This window comes from Acipenser ruthenus, chromosome 54 (genome assembly GCF_902713425.1).
Source record: "Acipenser ruthenus chromosome 54, fAciRut3.2 maternal haplotype, whole genome shotgun sequence".
NCBI lineage: Eukaryota > Metazoa > Chordata > Actinopteri > Acipenseriformes > Acipenseridae > Acipenser > Acipenser ruthenus.
Window position 1 is genome coordinate 1149863 of NC_081242.1, and position 21267 is coordinate 1171129.

General features: G+C 46.8%; 1 protein-coding gene across 1 annotated transcript in view; it reads left to right on the forward strand.

The window, feature by feature from the left end:
- The window catches only part of stx1b (syntaxin 1B), a 37593-nt gene extending 16949 nt beyond the window's left edge, over nucleotides 1–20644 (forward strand). The window contains exons 2-10 of the mRNA XM_059016971.1: nucleotides 3457–3531; nucleotides 4612–4711; nucleotides 11659–11733; nucleotides 12018–12091; nucleotides 13251–13359; nucleotides 14514–14587; nucleotides 15125–15262; nucleotides 17614–17724; nucleotides 18879–20644. Coding sequence (XP_058872954.1) covers nucleotides 3457–3531; nucleotides 4612–4711; nucleotides 11659–11733; nucleotides 12018–12091; nucleotides 13251–13359; nucleotides 14514–14587; nucleotides 15125–15262; nucleotides 17614–17724; nucleotides 18879–18959 — 837 coding nt within the window. The 3' untranslated portion in view covers nucleotides 18960–20644. The remainder of the gene's footprint in view (nucleotides 1–3456; nucleotides 3532–4611; nucleotides 4712–11658; nucleotides 11734–12017; nucleotides 12092–13250; nucleotides 13360–14513; nucleotides 14588–15124; nucleotides 15263–17613; nucleotides 17725–18878) is intronic.
- The last annotated feature ends 623 nt before the right edge of the window (nucleotides 20645–21267 follow it).

Consider the following 21267-nt stretch of genomic DNA (forward strand, 5'->3'; position numbering starts at 1 on the left):
GGTAAAGCATAGGGAAGCATTGTAAAGCACAGAGAGGTCTGGTAAAGCATAGGGAAGCATTGTAAAGCACAGAGAGGTCTGGTAAAGCATAGGGAAGCATTGTAAAGCACAGAGAGGTCTGGTAAAGCATAGGGAAGCATTGTAAAGCACAGAGAGGTCTGGTAAAGCATAGGGAAGCATTGTAAAGCACACAGAGGTCTGGTAAAGCATAGGGAAGCATTGTAAAGCACAGAGAGGTCTGGTAAAGCATAGAGAAGCATTGTAAAGCACAGAGAGGTCTGGTAAAGCATAGGGAAGCATTGTAAAGCACAGAGAGGTGTGGTAAAGCATAGGGAAGCATTGTAAAGCACAGAGAGGTCTGGTAAAGCATAGGGAAGCATTGTAAAGCACAGAGAGGTCTGGTAAAGCATAGGGAAGCATTGTAAAGCACAGAGAGGTCTGGTAAAGCATAGGGAAGCATTGTAAAGCACAGAGAGGTCTGGTAAAGCATAGGGAAGCATTGTAAAGCACAGAGAGGGATGGTAAAGCATAGGGAAGCATTGTAAAGCACAGAGAGGTCTGGTAAAGCATAGGGAAGCATTGTAAAGCACAGAGAGGTCTGGTAAAGCATAGGGATGCATTGTAAAGCACAGAGAGGTCTGGTAAAGCATAGGGAAGCATTGTAAAGCACAGAGAGGTCTGGTAAAGTATAGGGAAGCATTGTAAAGCACAGAGAGGTGTGGTAAAGCATAGGGAAGCATTGTAAAGCACAGAGAGGTCTGGTAAAGCATATAAAAAAAACATTGCAAACCATGGTTAGTGTAACTGGGGGGAAAACTTCAAAATTACAGTGGTAAACATTTATAAGGATGACAGTTTTTTTAAAAACGTTTGCAGAATTCAGTTTAGTTTCCTGTGCAAAGACGGATATTCAATGTTTCAAATATTTGCATTGCTATCCCTCGGGCATTTGTGGCTCTCACACCAAATACTATTTGAATAGATGTTGAAAAACAACAGCATTACAGTAACTTGACAGAACCACCCTTCCTAACAGTAAGTGGATTTACAGGAATAACAAAAATATTTTTTTTTATTTTTTCCTCTAAAATAAAGGCGTTTCCTAGTCCTGTCAAAAGCAGTCAGTGAAGCATCCTTGGTTTGGGATTTCCTTTGTCTTAAAATGTACACAATAATGTGGCTCTGGCTATCAATCAGGGCAGCAGTGTGGAGTAGTGGTTAGGGGCTCTGGACTCTTGACCGGAGGGTCGTGGGTTCAATCCCAGGTAGGGGGGACACTGCTGCTGTACCCCTGAGCAAGGTACTTTACCTAGATTGCTCCAGTAAAAACCCAACTGTATAAATGGGTAATTGTATGTAAAAATAATGTGATATCTTGTAACAATTGTAAGTCGCCCTGGATAAGGGCGTCTGCTAAGAAATAAATAATAATAATAATAATAATAATAATAATAATAATAATAATCACAGTCGCTAAGCTGTGCGGAGTACAGGGCTGTACACACCCAACTCGTTACAAACGCATTGCTCTGCTGGGGAGCCATGTGGTGTCCTGACTCAATACTCAATAGGTAAACCATTTCCACAAAATCATATTTTTCAGCATTATTCAGCAGCTTTCATTGGACTCTATGAAGCTGAGGGAGTTCATTCTATATAGAGGGGGTGCAATTCAATATGTTAACAAGGGAACATTATTCAGCAGCTTTCATTGGACTCTATGAAGCTGAGGGAGTTCATTCTATATAGAGGGTGTGCAATTCAATATGTTAACAAGGGAACATTATTCAGCAGCTTTCACTGGACTCTATGAAGCTGAGGGAGTTCATTCTATATAGAGGGTGTGCAATTCAATATGTTAACAAGGGAACATTATTCAGCAGCTTTCACTGGACTCTATGAAGCTGAGGGAGTTCATTCTATATAGAGGGTGTGCAATTCAATATGTTAACAAGGGAACATTATTCAGCAGCTTTCATTGGACTCTATGAAGCTGAGGGAGTTCATTCTATATAGAGGGGGTGCAATTCAATATGTTAACAAGGGAACATTATTCAGCAGCTTTCATTGGACTCTATGAAGCTGAGGGAGTTCATTCTATATAGAGGGGGTGGAATTCAATATGTTAACAAGGGAACATTATTCAGCAGCTTTCATTGGACTCTATGAAGCTGAGGGAGTTCATTCTATAGAGAGGGTGAGGATGCAATACTTTTTGCCGGAGCTGTGTACACAGATGACGACACTGTCTGTTTTTGCTGTAGCTGCAGAGTGCTTGAAGGGTAGCTGGCCTCGTGTTTGCCTGCTGGTAGCGAGAAGCAGACGAAACCTGATGCCAGAGTGACTTGACGTCACTGAGAGCGAGTTCACCTTGAATCTGGGCGACCGGGGACAGCATAGAGCAAACAGGCTGGCTGCAGGCATGCGTACGGCCCGTCGGTTTTCTGTTTTGCAGAAGAACTGGAGAAAAGTTTGGGAACGAGAAAAGGTCGTTCGGCCCATCCAGGCTGGTGCCATGTGGGAGCACCAGTCTCTCCTAACGGGGGGTGAGGGGGGGAGGCTAATTTTAAATCTTTTTAAATTCCCAGTGTTTTAGATCCTATTACTTCATCTGGTAGGCTATTCCATGCATGCATATATTATATATATATATATACACACACACACATCTCTCTCTCTAGTTCTTTCTCTTTTTCTTTCCTTCTCTTTCCTTCTTTGTTTCTCTCTTTCTCTTTATTTCTCTCCTTTTTCTTTCTCTCTTTCTTTCATTCTTTCTTTTCCTTTCTTTCTCTTTCTATTCGTGTGCGTGTCCCTGTGTGTCTGTAGCATGCGAGCATCTATAAATGAGCTCTCTCTCTCTCTCTCTCTCCCTCCCTCTGACTCTCATTCTTTCTTTCTCTGTCTGTTTGTCTCTGTCTGGTGTGTGTCTCTCTCTCCCTCCCTCTGTGACTCTTTTGTTCTTTCTTTCTCTTTCTCTCTGTCTGTGTCTCTCCACCTGCTGCAGAGTCACTTCCAATAGGAGCTCGTTTGTTTGACGTCTCATCCGAAGGACGGAGCACAAGGAGGTTCAGTGACTTGCTCGGGGTCACACACACACACACACACACACGCACACGCACACACACACACACACACAGGGAGTCAGTGGCTGCTGCAGAGTCAGTTCCAATAGGAGCTCGTTTGTTTGACGTCTCATCCGAAGGACGGAGCACAAGGAGGTGAAGTGACTCGCTCAGGGTCACACACACACACACACACACACACGCACACACACACACACACACAGGGAGTCAGTGGCTGAGCCGGGATTTGAACCTCCTGGTATCAAGACCCCCTTTTCTCTAATCGCTGGACCCCCCCCCCCCCCCCCCCCCCCCCACCTCCCTTTAGGAACGAAAGAGAAGCTCTCCTAGAAGCTCTCCTAGAAAGCAATGTGACGTCTCTCTTTCGTTTCAGACTAAAGACAGCGACGATGATGAAGAGGTGGTTCACGTCGATCGAGATCATTTCATGGATGAGTTTTTCGAACAGGTAAGATTTCTGACACGCGCAGAATGCGTTGCTGTCATCTGATTGCACTTTCCAGTGATGACATTTTTTCAATCACTGTAATCCGATTACATTTCTCAGTGTGTAATGTGTTACTGTAATCTGATTACATTTTTCAGTAACTGCATAACTGTACATAAAAAATGTACCTTTTGTTACATTTCGAAAGGGTTTCAACAGCACAGATTAAACCTTAAATCTTACCTGAATGGGATTTTCTTATCATCCTGCTGGGAAATGGTGTCACTTACCATCCCTCTCTGTGCTTTACAATGCTTCCCTGTGCTTTACCAGACCTCTCTGTGCTTTACAATGCTTCCCTATGCTTTACCAGACCTCTCTGTGCTTTACAATGCTTCCCTATGCTTTACCAGACCTCTCTGTGCTTTACAATGCTTCCCTATGCTTTACCATCCCTCTCTGTGCTTTACAATGCTTCCCTATGCTTTACCAGACCTCTCTGTGCTTTACAATGCTTCCCTATGCTTTACCAGACCTCTCTGTGCTTTACAATGCTTCCCTATGCTTTACCAGACCTCTCTGCTTTACAATGCTTCCCTATGCTTTACCAGACCTCTCTGTGCTTTACAATGCTTCCCTGTGCTTTACCAGACCTCTCTGTGCTTTACAATGCTTCCCTATGCTTTACCAGACCTCTCTGTGCTTTACAAAGGGAGAGCTTTAACTGGACGATTCAGAGTGTAATCGAAGCTCAGGACATTTAAGGACCGGACGATCAATTATCAGTAATTGGAGGCATGATCAATATATTGATTACTTGCTGTAATATTATTATTATTATTATTATTATTTGTTTATTTAGCAGACGCCTTTATCCAAGGCGACTTACAGAGACTAGGGTGTGTGAACTATGCATCAGCTGCAGAGTCACTTACAACTACGTCTCACCCCGAAAGACGGAGAGCAAGGAGGTGAAGTGACTTGCTCAGGGTTACACAGCGAGTGAGCTGGGATTTGAACCCGGGGACCTCCTGGTTACAAGCCCTTTTCTTTAACCACCAGACCACACAGCCTTCTATAACACGTGCTTGCTGTTTGCAGGTGGAGGAGATCAGAGGATGTATAGAGAAGCTGTCCGAGGACGTGGAGCAGGTGAAAAAACAGCACAGTGCTATCCTGGCAGCTCCTAACCCTGACGAGAGTAAGTGACCATCCACCTCCGTTCCACTGATCCCACTCACTGAAAGCATTCATCCAGTCTTTAATTAACTTCTATATATATATATATATATATATATATATATATATATATATATATATATATATATATATATATATATTTTACCCCATTTCCTCCCCAATTCGCAAGCCCGGCTCACCGCTAGCACCCCCTGGAGGGGTGAAGATGAACGCACGCTGTCCTCCGAAGCGTGTGCCGTCAGCCGCCTGCTTCTTTACACGCTGCAGACTCACCGTGCAGCCGCCTCAGAGCTACAGCGTCGGAGGACAACGCAGCTCTGGGGCAGCTTACAGGCAAGCCCGCAGGCGCCCGGCCAGACCACAGGGGGGCGCTGGTGAGCCGAGGACACCCTGGCCGAACTAAACCCACCCCCGGGCGGCGCTCTGCCAATTGTGAGCAGCCCCCCCCCCCCCGCTGGAAGCTCCGGTCCACGGTCGGCTGTCTTAAACGATCTCAAGATTTGGTTTAGTAACACAAATGTTCAACTTTTCAAAAAGGAACTGAAAATGAAAAATGAATAATAATAATAATAATAATAATAATAATAATAATAATAATAATAATAATCATCGCGTTTTGTGGTGTTAATATTTTTTTTTTTCATTCCTTTCAGATGTATTGTTTGGTTTTGAAGTCAGTTTGGTTTTAGTTTTTAAAGTTTTTCATTTTTGGCTTTATTTATTTATTTATTTTATTTATTTTAATGTTTCTTTTCTCCTTTTTTTACGTTTTTAATTTTTCCTTTTTTTTTCCTGTTTGATTTTTTTTTGTGTGTGTGTGTGTGTCTTAGGGCTGCATCCGGGAGAATTTGTGTTCCTCGAATTCTGAGTTAAGTGTCGAGATTCGAGTCTAGTTACTAGTTTAACTTCACAACTAGTTAACTAGCTTTGTCTGTGTGTGTCTGTGTGTGTGTGTGTCTGTGTGTGTGTGTGTCTGTGTGTGTGTGTGTCTGTGTGTCTGTGTCTGTGTCTGTGTGTGTGTCTGTGTCTTTGTCTGTGTGTCTGTGTCTTTGTGTGTGTGTCTGTGTCTGTGTGTGTGTCTGTGTCTTTGTGTCTGTGCCTTTGTGTGTGTGTGTGTGTGCCTGTGTGTGTGTCTGTGTGTGTGTGTCTGTGTCTTTGTGTCTGTGTCTGTGTGTCTGTGTGTCTGTGCCTTTGTGTGTGTGTGTCTGTGTCTTTGTGTCTGTGTGTCTGTGTGTGTGTGTCTGTGTCTTTGTGTCTGTGTCTGTGTGTGTGTGTGTGTCTGTGTCTTTGTCTGTGTGTGTGTGTGTGTGTCTGTGTCTTTGTGTCTGTGTGTGTCTGTGTGTGAGTCTTTGTGTCTTTGTCTGTGTGTGTGTGTGCCTGTGTCTGTGTGTGTGTGTCTGTGTCTTTGTGTCTGTGTCTGTCTGTGTGTGTGTGTCTGTGTGTGTGTCTGTGTGTGTGTCTGTGTGTGTGTCTTTGTGTCTGTGTGTGTGTGTGTGTCTGTGTGTCTGTGTCTGTGTGTCTGTGTGTATGTGTGACATCATGTGATACATTCAATGGCCACTATTTAAAAACTTCCATTTCTAGTTAAAAATTCAAATTTTCAAATGTCCTTATTTAACCAGGATAGAAAAATTAACAGCTACACAGTACAAATTATGACAACAACAAATGCTTTCCTGCAAGCCTAGGGGTGAGGATTGCATTGCCCATAACTCCTCACTCAGATCCCTCGCTTACGAGTCTCTCTGAAGAGATAATCATCTCTTTAAAAAGATGCAAAATATTTTAACGTGCGGGACGTCCCGCAAGTAGGACGGTCCCCCGAAATATTCTCCTGTTTCTAGGACAGCAGCACAGCTGGGGACGGGGAGTTCTGTTGCCGGACAATTTCACTCAGAGTACTCGCAAAATATCTTGGCATCTCTGAATAGAAACGCTTCTTTAAGAATATGCAAGAGATCTCACCTGTGTGGTGTGCAGGGGGAGTCACACAGTCAGGGAAGCGCAGGACTCTGAAGGGAACATCGCAGGTTAGGGAGGCAAAACCGGGCAGGACAGTCTCTCCTCATCGCGCTGCAGTGACCCCTACTGGCCAGGGGAGCTCAGAGCGGACGCTAAATAAATAATGAACAGTTTTAATGAACTGTCTCTCCCACAAATGCTCTGGTACCCCAAATATGATCAATGCAGGGTGATTACATTTTAGCAGGTTTCTGGGAAAGGACTGGTGAATATTGTCACCATTAGAAATAGAGGAAAAATGCTCTACCCAGTCATTTGTCATTGTCATTATGTGTAAATGCACATGTTAATAAAGCTAATAAGAGGTGAGAGAATGGATTTTAAAGATGGTCAGCGCTCCTTTAGAGGGAGGGGCCGGTGATCATGTTAATAAAGCTAATAAGAGGTGAGAGAATGGATTTTAAAGATGGTCAGCGCTCCTTTAAAGGGAGGGGCCGGTGATCATGTTAATAAAGCTAATAAGAGGTGAGAGAATGGATTTTAAAGATGGTCAGCGCTCCTTTAGAGGGAGGGGCCGGTGATCATGTTAATAAAGCTAATAAGAGGCGAGCGAATGGATTTTAAAGATGGTCAGCGCTCCTTTAAAGGGAGGGGCCGGTGATCATGTTAATAAAGCTAATAAGAGGCGAGCGAATGGATTTTAGAGATGGTCAGCGCTCCTTTAAAGGGAGGGGCCGGTGATCATGTTAATAAAGCTAATAAGAGGCGAGCGAATGGATTTTAGAGATGGTCAGCGCTCCTTTAAAGGGAGGGGCCGGTGATCATGTTAATAAAGCTAATAAGAGGCGAGCGAATGGATTTTAGAGATGGTCAGCGCTCCTTTAAAGGGAGGGGCCGGTGATCATGTTAATAAAGCTAATAAGAGGCGAGAGAATGGATTTTAAAGATGGTCAGCGCTCCTTTAAAGGGAGGGGCCGGTGATCATGTTAATAAAGCTAATAAGAGGCGAGCGAATGGATTTTAGAGATGGTCAGCGCTCCTTTAAAGGGAGGGGCCGGTGATCATGTTAATAAAGCTAATAAGAGGTGAGAGAATGGATTTTAAAGATGGTCAGCGCTCCTTTAAAGGGAGGGGCCGGTGATCTTGTTAATAAAGCTAATAAGAGGTGAGAGAATGGATTTTAAAGATGGTCAGCGCTCCTTTAAAGGGAGGGGTCGGTGATCATGTTAATAAAGCTAATAAGAGGCGAGTGAATGGATTTTAAAGACGGTCAGCGCTCCTTTAAAGGGAGGGGCCAGTGATCATGTTAATAAAGCTAATAAGAGATGAGAGAATGGATTTTAAAGATGGCCAGCGCTCCTTTAAAGGGAGGGGTCAGTGATCATGTTAATAAAGCTAATAAGAGGTGAGAGAATGGATTTTAAAGACGGTCAGCGCTCCTTTAAAGGGAGGGACCGGTGATCATGTTAATAAAGCTAATAAGAGGTGAGAGAATGGATTTTAAAGATGGTCAGCGCTCCTTTGAAGGGAGGGGCCAGTGATCATGTTAATAAAGCTAATAAGAGGCGAGCGAATGGATTTTAGAGATGGTCAGCGCTCCTTTAAAGGGAGGGGCCGGTGATCCTGTTAATAAAGCTAATAAGAGGTGAGAGAATGGATTTTAAAGATGGTCAGCGCTCCTTTAAAGGGAGGGGCCGGTGATCATGTTAATAAAGCTAATAAGAGGTGAGAGAATGGATTTTAAAGATGGTCAGCACTCCTTTGACCTTCTGTTGATTTTAACACATCCAGGGCTGGGAATCAGACTCCCGCTGCACAGCAGTGTGATCCAGTCCTGGTTTCACTAGGAGTTTAATAACCAGACACACCTGAGCTTGTTAGCTAGACACACTGTGGGGCTGATCAAGCTGGTAGTAAAACCTGGAATGGATCACACTGCTGTGGAACAGGAGTCTGATTGCCCTCCCTGTTATCGGCAGTGAAATCGCTCCTTATCCCCTCTATCTGTTTTTGTGCTAGTGCCCAGTGACAAAAAAATATATACTGCAGTGGTAATAAATCGCTTCAGCACAGCCTGAAGCCAAGCAGAGGTGCCTAAAATGAAACCTTCAGTTCCTCTGAGTTCATTATATCTTGGGCTTGTGGCTTTCGGTGTTTCACCCTGACCTTTCTCGTCTCCTTTTAAGAATTCAGTTGATCCCTGTTCAGAAGTCCGTGTCTCTCAATCACACAGCGAGAAACGCAGAATTATGTTCGCATAGCTTTTTTTTTTATTTTAATTTTAATTTTTTATTTATTTTTTTATATTTTAATTATTATGCCTCAATCCTATAATTCTTGGTGAAATTATTGGCCAGAGCTGTAATAGTTAAAAATAAGCGTCACGTTTTTTGTCATCCATTGTTTTTTTTGTTTGTTGTGGATTTTGAGAACAAGCAGACATTTATAGGAAATAGTTTTATAACCCCAACCCCCACCCCAACCCCAACACTAACTCCAACACTAACCCCAACCCCAACACTAACCCCAACACCAACGCTAACCCCCACCCCAACACTAACCCCATTACTAACCCCAACCCCAACACTAACCCCATTACTAACCCCAACCCCAACACTAACCCCATTACTAACCCCAACCCCAACACTAACCCCCAACCTCAACGCTAACCCCCACCCCAACACTAACCCCATTACTAACCCCAACCTCAACGCTAACCCCCACCCCAACACTAACCCCATTACTAACCCCAACCCCAACACTAACCCCAACACCAACGCTAACCCCCACCCCAACACTAACCCCATTACTAACCCCAACCCCAACACTAACCCCATTACTAACCCCAACCCCAACACTAACCCCCAACCTCAACGCTAACCCCCACCCCAACACTAACCCCATTACTAACCCCAACCTCAACGCTAACCCCCACCCCAACATTAACCCCATTACTAACCCCAACCCCAACACTAACCCCAACCTCAACGCTAACCCCCACCCCAACACTAACCCCATTACTAACCCCAACCCCAACACTAACCCCAACACTAACCCCATTACTAACCCCAACACTAACCCCAACCTCAACTCCAACCCCAACACTAACCCAACCCCAACACTAACCTCAACACTAACCCCAACCTCAACCCCAACCCCCACCCCAACACTAACCCCAACCCCAACCCCCACCCCAACACTAACCCCAACCCCAACCCCCACCCCAACACTAACCCCAACCCCAACCCCTAACCCCAACACTAACTCCAACCCCCACCCCAACACTAACCTCATTACTAACCCCAAACCCAAAACTAACTCCAACACTAACCTCATTACTAACCCCAACACTAACTCCAACCCCAACACTAACCCCAACACTAACCCCATTATTAACTCCAACCCCAACACTAACCCCAACACTAACCCCATTACTAACTCCAACCCCAACACTAACCCCAACCCAAACCCCAACCTCAACGCTAACCCCCAGCCCAACACTAACCCCAACACCAACCCCAACACTAACCCCAAACCCAACAGTAACCCCCAACCCCAACACTAACCCCAACACTAACCCCAACACTAACCCCAACACCAACACCAACCCCAACACTAACCCCCACCCCAACACTAACCCCAACACCAACACCAACCCCAACACTAACCCCAACACTAACCCCAACCCCAACACCAACCCCAACACTAACCCCAACCCCAACACTAACCCCCACCCCAACACTAACCCCAACACTAACCCCCAACCCCAACACTAACCCCCACCCCAACACTAACCCCAACACTAACCCCCAACCCCAACACTAACCCCCACCCCAACACTAACCCCAACACTAACCCCAACACCAACACCAACCCCAACACTAACCCCAACACTAACCCCAACCCCAACACTAACCCCCACCCCAACACTAACCCCAACACTAACCCCAACCTCAACACTAACCCCAACCCCAACACTAACCCCAACACTAACCCCCAACCCCAACACTAACCCCCACCCCAACACTAACCCCAACACTAACCCCAACCTCAACACTAACCCCATTACTAACCCCAACACTAACCCAACCCCAACACTAACCCCCAACCCCCAACCCCAACACTAACCCCATTACTAACTCCAAACCCAACACTAACCCCAACACTAACCCTATTACTAACTCCAACCCCAACACTAACCCCAACACCAACCCCAACACTAACCCCAACCCCCACCCCAACACTAACCCTATTACTAACTCCAAACCCAACACTAACCCCAATCCCAACACTAACCCCAACACCAACCCCAACACTGACCCAACCCCAACCCCACCCCCAACCTCAACACTAACCCCATTACTAACTCCAACCCCAACACTAACTCCCAACCCCAACGCTAACCCCAACACTAACCCCCAACCCCAACACTAACCCCAAACCCAACAGTAACCCCCAACACCAACACTAACACTAACCCCCAACCCCAACACTAACCCCAACACTAACCCCAACCCCAACACTAACCCCATTACTAACCCCAACCCCAACACTAACCCAACCCCAACACTAACCCCCAACCCCCAACCCCCAACCCCAACACTAACCCCATTACTAACTCCAAACCCAACACTAACCCCAACCCCAACGCTAACCCCAACACTAATCCCCAACCCCAACACTAACCCCAAACCCAACAGTAATCCCCAACACTAACACTAACACTAACTCCCAACCCCAACACTAACCCCAAACCCAACACTAACCCCCAACCCCAACACTAACCCCAACCCCAACACTAACCCAACCCCAACACTAACCCCAACACCAACACTAACACTAACTCCCAACCCCCAACCTCAACACTAACCCCAAACCCAACACTAACCCCCAACACTAACCCAACCCCAACCCCCAAGCCACCTCATAAATAAGTCCACTTTTTGGAACCTCACTTGTGTGTTTTTTTTTTCTCTCTCCTCCTAGAAACCAAACAGGAGTTAGAAGATCTAACAGCAGACATCAAAAAAACTGCAAATAAAGTCCGGTCTAAATTAAAAGGTGAGTTTCGCTGGACCTTCGTTTCGATCAGCAGGGCTCCTGATGATGCTAAGAAATGCGCTTTGGTTTTTTAGTTTTTTTTTCAAAAGGGTTAAACGCGATACGCCCCCAATTTTTACCCATCAAAGTTTTGGGGAATTAGGGTTTGAAAAAGCGTCATTAATATTGACATGATGAATCTGTTTATTGTGAAAAAGCAAAGTGACCTGCACAGCTTTTATATATTATAGTATAATAATAATAATAATAATAATAATAATAATAATAATGTGTTTTCTTTCCAGCAATTGAACAGAGCATTGAACAGGAAGAAGGGTTAAACAGATCTTCAGCGGATTTGCGAATTCGGAAGACGCAGGTGAGTCAATCATCCATTCAGAGGAGCTCTTTGGAAACTGCATTCGCTACACGAGCGCAGTCCTGTCCTTCACTCGGGATGTCCCAAAACCGGCCAGCTCAGCTCTACCTGGGGGGAGGCAGTGGAAACGAAGAATTGGTCTTTAAATGTCAAATCAAACACTAGCCCCCCCCCCCACCCCCCCTCTGAAGTGTCCTTTTTAATATTTATCTCTCTCCCTCTCTCTCTCTCTCTGTCTCTCTCTCTCAATTCAATTCAATGGTGCTTTATTGGCATGACTTACAAGAGCAGGTGTTGCCAAAGCAATTATACAATACAGACATGTATATATACACATTGCATCATAAATACATATCTCCCTCTCGCTCTCCCTGTCTCTCTCCCTCTCTCTTTCCCTCCTGCTCTCTCTCTCCCTCTTTTTCTCTCTCTCTCTCGCTCTCGTTCTCCCTCTGTCTCTCTCCCTCTCTCTCTGTCTCGCTCTCTCGTTCTCCCTCTGTCTCTCTCCCTCTCTCTGTCTCGCTCTCTCGTTCTCCCTCTGTCTCTCTCCCTCTCTTGCTCTCTGTCTCGCTCTCCCTCTCTCACTCTCTTGTTCTCCCTCTCTGTCTCTCTCCCTCTCTGTCTCGCTCTCTCGTTCTCCCTCTCTGTCTCTCTCTATCTCGCTCTCTCGTTCTCCCTCTGTCTCTCTGTCCGTCTCTCTCTCTCCCCCTCTCTTGCTCTCTCTCTCCCCCTCTCTTGCTCTCTCTCTCTTGCTCTCTCTCTCTCTCTCTCCCTCTCTATCTCGCTTTCTCGTTCTCCCTCTGTCTCTCTGTCCGTCTCTCTCTCTCCCCCTCTCTTGCTCTCTCTCTCCCCCTCTCTTGCTCTCTCTCTCTCTCTTTCTCTCAATTCAATATAAGTTGCTTTTATAACTACGACTCCAGCAATTGCAAAACAAAATCCTCACTACACTACAACCTTCATCCCACAAGGTTACAGACAACAGATGTCTCTCTAAAAAAAAAAAAAATTCTCTCAGTAAAACAGACGCGCAGAAAGATAATCTCTCTCTCTCTCTCTCTCTCTCTCTCTCTCTCTCTCCTCTCTCCCCCCTCTCTCTCTCTCTCTCTCTCTCTCTCTCTCTCTCCCTCTCTCTCTCTCTCTCTCTCTCTCTCTCTCCCCTCAGCACTCTACTCTGTCTCGCAAGTTTGTGGAAGTCATGACTGAATACAACACCACACAGTCCAAGTACCGGGACCGTTGCAAGGACAGGATCCAGAGACAGCTGGAGATCAGTAAGTCAAACCCGACCGAGAGCTCCGAATCCTGGGGGAGGCATCTGAGCTCCCTCCCTCCGGCACCCACTGCCCGCTTGAGGAAATCACCCAAAAAAAAACGAAATGTGTGTGTGCGTGTGACCCTGAGCGAGTCACTTCACCTCCTTGTGCTCTGTCCTTCGGATGAGACGTCAAACAAACGAGCTCCTATTGGAAGTGACTCTGCAGCAGCAGCAGCAGTTGTTGATGATGCAGAGTTCACCCTCCTAGTCTCTGCAAGTCGCTTTGGATAAAAGCGTCTGCTAAATGACTCATTCATAATAATAATAATAATAATAATAATAATAGGGCTCTGGACTCCTGACCGGAGGGTTGTGGGTTCAATCCCAGGTGGGGGACACTGCTGCTGTACCCTTGAGCAAGGTACTTTACCTAGATTGCTCCAGTAAAAACCCAACTGTATAAATGGGTAATTGTATGTAAAAATAATGTGATATCTTGTAACAATTGTAAGTCGCCCTGGATAAGGGCGCCTGCTAAGAAATAAATAATAATACATTTCCATTGATTGATTTGGATATTCAAGTTAAGAACATAAGAAAGTTTACAAACGAGAGGAGGCCATTCAGCCCATCTTGCTCGTTTGGTTGTTAGTAGCTTATTGAACCCAGAATCTCATCAAGCAGCTTCTTGAAGGATCCCAGGGTGTCAGCTTCAACAACATTACTGGGGAGTTGGTTCCAGACCCTCACGATTCTCTGTGTAAAAAAAGTGCCTCCTATTTTCTGTTCTGAAACACACAAGCATTTATCGTTGGACACAGCAGCCCAGCTCCTGGTTTTAAACAGAAATCAGACAGTGGTAGGTTATCTAAAGAGCTGGGAGAAGAACTCAGGTACAGAGATCATCTGTTGCCAGGAGAGGATACCAAGAGTCACTAGCAGGGAAGCGTTGTCAGGTGTGATCGACGCATTTTAATTTTTTAAATACAGTTTAACAAACTGGTCTTCAAAAATAACGTGCACAAGAATTAGAAGGCTTATTTTTTTTATAAAACGAACAAACAAAAAAATTGTCTTTCGCCTCAAAGCTATGGTTGAATAATGCCGATTGGCCTGTTGTGATCATGTGCCCCGCCTTCCAAGGCCCTCATTGGTCGATTTGTTTTGCAGCTGGGAGGACAACCACCAATGAGGAGCTAGAAGATATGCTGGAAAGTGGCAAGCTTGCTATCTTCACTGATGATGTAAGTAACTAAGAGAAAGGGGGCTCCCTCCAGTCCAGGGCAGGCTTGAGGCACGGAGACAGAACTGCTCCCTCCCTCACCCCCCTAAGAGAAAGGGGGCTCCCTCCAGTCCAGGGCAGGCTTGAGGCACGGAGACTGAACTGCTCCCTTCCTCCCTCACCCTCCTAAGAGAAAGGGGGCTCCCTCCAGTCCAGGGCAGGCTTGAGGCATGGAGACTGAACTGCTCCCTCTCTCACCCCCCTAAGAGAAAGGGGGCTCCCTCCAGTCCAGGGCAGGCTTGAGGCATGGAGACTGAACTGCTCCCTCCCTCACCCCCCTAAAAGAAAGGGGGCTCCCTCCAGTCCAGGGCAGGCTTGAGGCACGGAGACTGAACTGCTCCCTCCCTCCGTCCCTCCCTCACCCCCCTAAGAGAAAGGGGGCTCTTGTAGCAATAGCCCAGTTACTGGATGTATTAAAATCTCTGGGGCTTTCTGTAGGTCAGCCCCCTAATCCCTCACCCTAACCCTAACTAACCCTCTCGCCCCGTTTCTCTCTCAGATCAAAATGGACTCCCAGATGACGCAGCAGGCCCTGAACGAGATCGAGACCCGACACACCGAGATCATCAAGCTGGAGAACAGCATCCGTGAGCTGCATGACATGTTCGTGGACATGGCCATGCTGGTGGAGAGCCAGGTAATACAGCACAGAGAAAAGGGGGCTCCCTCCAGTCCAGGGCAGGCTTGAGGCTCGGAGACCGAACTGCTCCCTCCCTCCCTCACCCTCCTAAGAGAAAGGGGGCTCCCTCCAGTCCAGGGCAGGCTTGAGGCACGGAGACTGAACTGCTCCCTCCCTCCCTCGCCCCCCTAAGAGAAAGGGGGCTCCCTCCAGTCCAGGGCAGGCTTGAGGCTCGGAGACCGAACTGCTCCCTCCCTCCCTCACCCCCCTAAGAGAAAGGGTGCTCCCTCCAGTCCAGGGCAGGCTTGAGGCTCGGAGACCGAACTGCTCCCTCCCTCCCTCACCCTCCTAAGAGAAAGGGGGCTCCCTCCAGTCCAGGGCAGGCTTGAGGCTCGGAGACCGAACTGCTCCCTCCCTCCCTCACCCTCCTAAGAGAAAGGGGGCTCCCTCCAGTCCAGGGCAGGCTTGAGGCTCGGAGACCGAACTGCTCCCTCCCTCCCTCCCCTAAGAGAAAGGGGGCTCCCTCCAGTCCAGGGCAGGCTTGAGGCACGGAGACTGAACTGCTCCCTCCCTCCCTCACTCCCCTAAGAGAAAGGGGGCTCCCTCCAGTCCAGGGCAGGCTTGAGGCATGGAGAACGAACTGCTCCCTCCCTCCCTCACCCCCCTAAGAGAAAGGGGGCTCCCTCCAGTCCAGGGCAGGCTTGAGGCTCGGAGACCGAACTGCTCCCTCCCTCCCTCACCCCCCTAAGAGAAAGGGTGCTCCCTCCAGTCCAGGGCAGGCTTGAGGCACGGAGACTGAACTGCTCCCTCCCTCCCTCACTCCCCTAAGAGAAAGGGGACTCCCTGCAGTCCAGGGCAGGCTTGAGGCTCGGAGACCGAACTGCTCCCTCCCTCCCTCACCCTCCTAAGAGAAAGGGGGCTCCCTCCAGTCCAGGGCAGGCTTGAGGCTCGGAGACCGAACTGCTCCCTCCCTCCCTCACCCTCCTAAGAGAAAGGGGGCTCCCTCCAGTCCAGGGCAGGCTTGAGGCTCGGAGACCGAACTGCTCCCTCCCTCCCTCCCCTAAGAGAAAGGGGGCTCCCTCCAGTCCAGGGCAGGCTTGAGGCACGGAGACTGAACTGCTCCCTCCCTCCCTCACTCCCCTAAGAGAAAGGGGGCTCCCTCCAGTCCAGGGCAGGCTTGAGGCACGGAGACCTGAACTGCTCCCTCCCTCCCTCCCTCACCCCCCTAAGAGAAAGGGGGCTCCCTCCAGTCCAGGGCAGGCTTGAGGCACGGAGACTGAACTGCTCCCTCCCTCCCTCACCCCCCTAAGAGAAAGGGGACTCCCTGCAGTCCAGGGCAGGCTTGAGGCACGGAGACTGAACTGCTCCCTCCCTCCCTCACCCCCCTTGACAAATTCCCTCCACGAATGTAAAATTGCATTGTCAGAAAGACGATTCCTTCTGCGAGATAAGAATATTTCCCCCAAAAAACGTTGGCAAAGAAACCGGGACTCAAGTAGAAACGGAGTCCGGAGGGGATGGAACGGGTTGCCAAGGGTTACCTGGGTTGCCAAGGGATACCGAGCCCAGTTGTCAATGCTGAATCGCTGGGGCCCTTTAAGAACCCGACCAGACAAAGTTCTGAGATCAATCAGCTGCTCGGAACTGGACCAGATCCGCTGGGCGGAATGCTGTCCTGTGTTGGGTTCAGCTCTCTGCTGAGCTCTCCTGTGTTCAGCTCTCTGCTGAGCTCTCCTGTGTTCAGCTCTCTGCTGAGCTCTCCTGTGTTCAGCTCTCTGCTGAGCTCTCCTGTGTTCAGCTCTCTGCTGAGCTCTCCTGTGTTCAGGTCTCTGCTGAGCTCTCCTGTGTTCAGCTCTCTGCTGAGCTCTCCTGTGTTCAGGTCTCTGCTGAGCTCTCCTGTGTTCAGGTCTCTGCTGAGCTCTCCTGTGTTCAGGTCTCTGCTGAGCTCTCCTGTGTTCAGCTCTCTGCTGAGCTCTCCTGTGTTGGGTTCAGCTCTCTGCTGAGCTCTCCTGTGTTGGGTTCAGCTCTCTGCTGAGCTCTCCTGTGTTGGGTTCAGCTCTCTGCTGAGCTCTCCTGTGTTCAGGTCTCTGCTGAGCTCTCCTGTGTTGGGTTCAGCTCTCTGCTGAGCTCTCCTGTGTTGGGTTCAGCTCTCTGCTGAGCTCTCCTGTGTTGTGTTCAGGTCTCTGCTGAGCTCTCCTGTGTTCAGGTCTCTGCTGAGCTCTCCTGTGTTGGGTTCAGCTCTCTGCTGAGCTCTCCTGTGTTGGGTTCAGCTCTCTGCTGAGCTCTCCTGTGTTGTGTTCAGGTCTCTGCTGAGCTCTCCTGTGTTCAGCTCTCTGCTGAGCTCTCCTGTGTTGTGTTCTGGTGGACAGGGGGAGATGATTGACAGAATCGAGTACAACGTGGATCAGTCGGTGGACTTCGTGGAGAGAGCCGTGTCCGACACCAAGAAAGCTGTGAAATACCAGAGCAAAGCGAGGAGGGTGAGTGAGACACACGCACGCACACACACAAACACACGGTCAGAGACACACAAGCACGCACGCGCACACACACACACAGAGACGCACACACGTGAACACACTGTCAGAGACACACAAGCACGCACGCGCACACACACACACAGAGACGCACACACGTGAACACACTGTCAGAGACACACAAGCACGCACGCACGCACGCTCACAAAGACACAGACACACACACACAGACACACACACACAGACACACAGACGCACACAAGCACGCACGCACACACTGCATTATAAGATGCTAATGATGTGCAAGCACACAGGTATTTACTATGTAACCATTCTGTAAATCCTTAATGGAAAGATGAAATCTGTTGTATCTTTTTCATGGCGCTCCAGTACAGAAACCTGTCACTTAGTCTAAACGGTGAACGATGTATTATTTTAGGAGCCCTGGAAAATAAAAAAAATAATAATTGTGTGTAAATAACCTGCATACTGACGCTCTCTCCCTCTCTCTCTCTCTCTCTCTCTCTCTCCCCTCCCTCACCCCTTCCTCTCACCCTCTCTCCTCTCTCACCCTCTCTCCTCTCTCTCCTCTCTCTCCCTCCCTCTCTCTCTCTCTCCCCCCTCCCTCACCTCCCTCCCCCTCTCTCTCCCTCGCCCTCCCTCTCTCTCCCTACCCCCTCCCTACCCCCTCTCTCTCTCCCTACCCCCTCCCCCCTCCCCCTCCCCCTCCCCCTCTCTCTCCCTACCCCCTCCCTCCCTGTCTCTCTCCCCTCTCTCTCTCTCCCTCTCCCCCTCCCTCTTTCTCTCTCTCTCCCTACCCCCTCCCTCCGTCCCTCTCCCTCTGTCTCTCCCCTCTCTCCCTCTCCCTCTCCTTCTCTCTCTCTCCCTACCCCCTCCCTCCCTCTCCCCCTCTCTCTCTCCCTCCCTCTCCCTACCCCCTCCCGCTCCCCCTCCCCCCTCTCTCTCTCCCTCCCTCTCCCTACCCCCTCCCTCCCTCCCTCTCCCACTGTCTCTCTCCCCTCTCTCCCTCCCCCTCTCCTTCTCTCTCTCTCCCCCCCCTCTCCCTCTCTCTCTCTCCCTACCCCCTCCCTCCCTCTCCCTACCCCCTCCCTCCCTCTCTCCTCTCTCTCTCTCCCTCCCTCCCTCTCTCTCTGCAGAAGAAGATCATGATCATTATCTGCTGCGTGGTTCTAGGTGTCGTTCTAGCATCAAGCATCGGAGGCACGCTGGGGTTTTAAGAAAACGCACCAACAGAACAAACAAACAAAAAACAAAACATCAAAACAAACCGCGAGGGCTGGGCGGGAGGGAGGGAAAAAACCACGAAAATAAAAAAATAAAAGAATCGTTCATAAAAACAAAATACTTTCCACTGAACGCGTCAGAATCGCTGTTCCCGAAGCGACGACTACATTTAAACGCGTTTTTTTTTTTGATTTCCAAATCGGGTTGTGAAAGACGTTTAAAAGAGATATTGTCGATTATTTTGGAAGAGAAAAAAAATAAAAAATAATAATAATAATTATGAATATTGACGAGGCTTCTTAAAGCTGTCAATTTTTAAAAGCCCTCTTTTTTTTTTAAAGCCTCACATAGAAAAATATATATATATTGATGTACATATATATGTATATATATATATTTACGGGGGGGGGGCAATAGATATAGTTGCTCCAAAATCTTAAGACACTAAAACTGAACTAAAACGAAGCCAGTTTGTGCCTTGAAACGTGGTTTCGATACAGCAAACCTCCGACTAGACCTCCCGGTGGTCTCCTCGAACCAGCTTTCATGTTGCTGCAAATGGTGGCTTCGTATTCCCACATTATGAAAAAACAAAAAATACGTTTTTATTCCACAAGTAAGACCGTGTGAATGAATGATATGACCGGTTTCAACAAATGCATGTATTTAATTGTCTGTAAAGGGGGCGAGGCTCACCGGGGCGTATTGTAACAGCGTCTGATTAAATTCGCTCTGCTTTTAAAATTTTAATTGATTTAATTAATTTGTGGGTCACCCTGTTTCACACAGTCCCGCCCCCATCAGACAAAAATAAACAAATAAGCCAATCAGCAAGCAGCGTTGGTCTGATTGACGGAAACGCCTTACACGTGGAATAAAATCAATTTATTCGCCCTTTTTGTTTTTAATTTTTTTTAAAGCGCGTTACTAAAATCTGTTTTACTGTTCTGAGATTATGGAGCCAGTTAGTAACCTTAGCAACAGGGGCTGAACTACATTTCCCATCACGCCCCGCGTTACCCCTTAATAAAAGGGAAAGTGTGTCGCGTTTGTGTATGTTTTATTAATAAGATTTAAAAAGAGAAAACTAAATTACAATAACAAAACAACAACAACAACAAAAAATACAAGGGCTGTAAACAGAGATTGGTTCACTCCTCCCCTTTTAAAAAAATAAATAAATAAATTAATAATAATAATAATAATAATAATAATTGTTTACTAAAGGGTTAGTTGAAGCCTGTTCCGATTAATTTGGTGGTATCTGTTACCTTGGAAACGGTTTAACTACAAACTCGATTGGTATTCGACTATTCAGACACCGCATATTTTACAAACGAGTATTATTATTATTATTATTTATTTATTTATTTATTTATTTATTTATTTCTTAGCAGACGCCCGCCTTATCCAGGGCGACTTACAGTCGTACACAAAAATACAGTTCAAGTATCACATTACAAGTAATAATACAATTAAGAGCAAGATAAATACATTAAATTAAAATGTATTAAACCGTGAGGTCAATTTTAAAGCTGTTTTTTTTTTCGTTTTTTTTTTTTTTTGTTAATGGTCAAAATGTGCCGTTGCAAAACTCTGTCTCCCCTGCAGATTAATTGATCTGGTTGCAAAAAGAAGCGAATCAAGGCATTTACGTTATTTTATTTACAACACGATACACGCGAATATAGTGTGTGTATATATATATATATATATATATATATATATATATATATATATATATATATTTTTATACACACACACACATTTATTCATTTACGGCACAAAAATATTATAAAAAATGTATTTATTATTAAAAAAATACTGTATTTTTTAAAGCCTTTTTTAAAATTAAGAATTTAGACTTTAATTATAATGGTACTGTATTTAAATCATTATTATAAAAACATATTTTTGTTCGCGGGATGATTTGTCGCGTGATTTGCACACTTTTTTTTTTAAATCTCTGGATAAAATCTGCCGCGACAACAGCACCACCGTGTGGCTGCAGGGAAAAATACATGCGACAGGATTTATTTGATAACAGTGACACAAACATACAACGTTATAATTTATTTTTATTTTTCTGAGGTTAAACATATCAGGGCACTTCCGTAGACTATATACATATTCTGGACCTCAAGCCATTTTTTTTTAGAAACAGCGCTGAACCAAAAAAATCTCCAGAAAGCTGTTTGCTATAGCAAAAAACTACTGGGCTGCAGTTACATCATTTCTCCACCAGATGGCAGGCACGTCCATACGAGAGACGCTCCCGTGTTTTAGCCGCACGATGTAGAA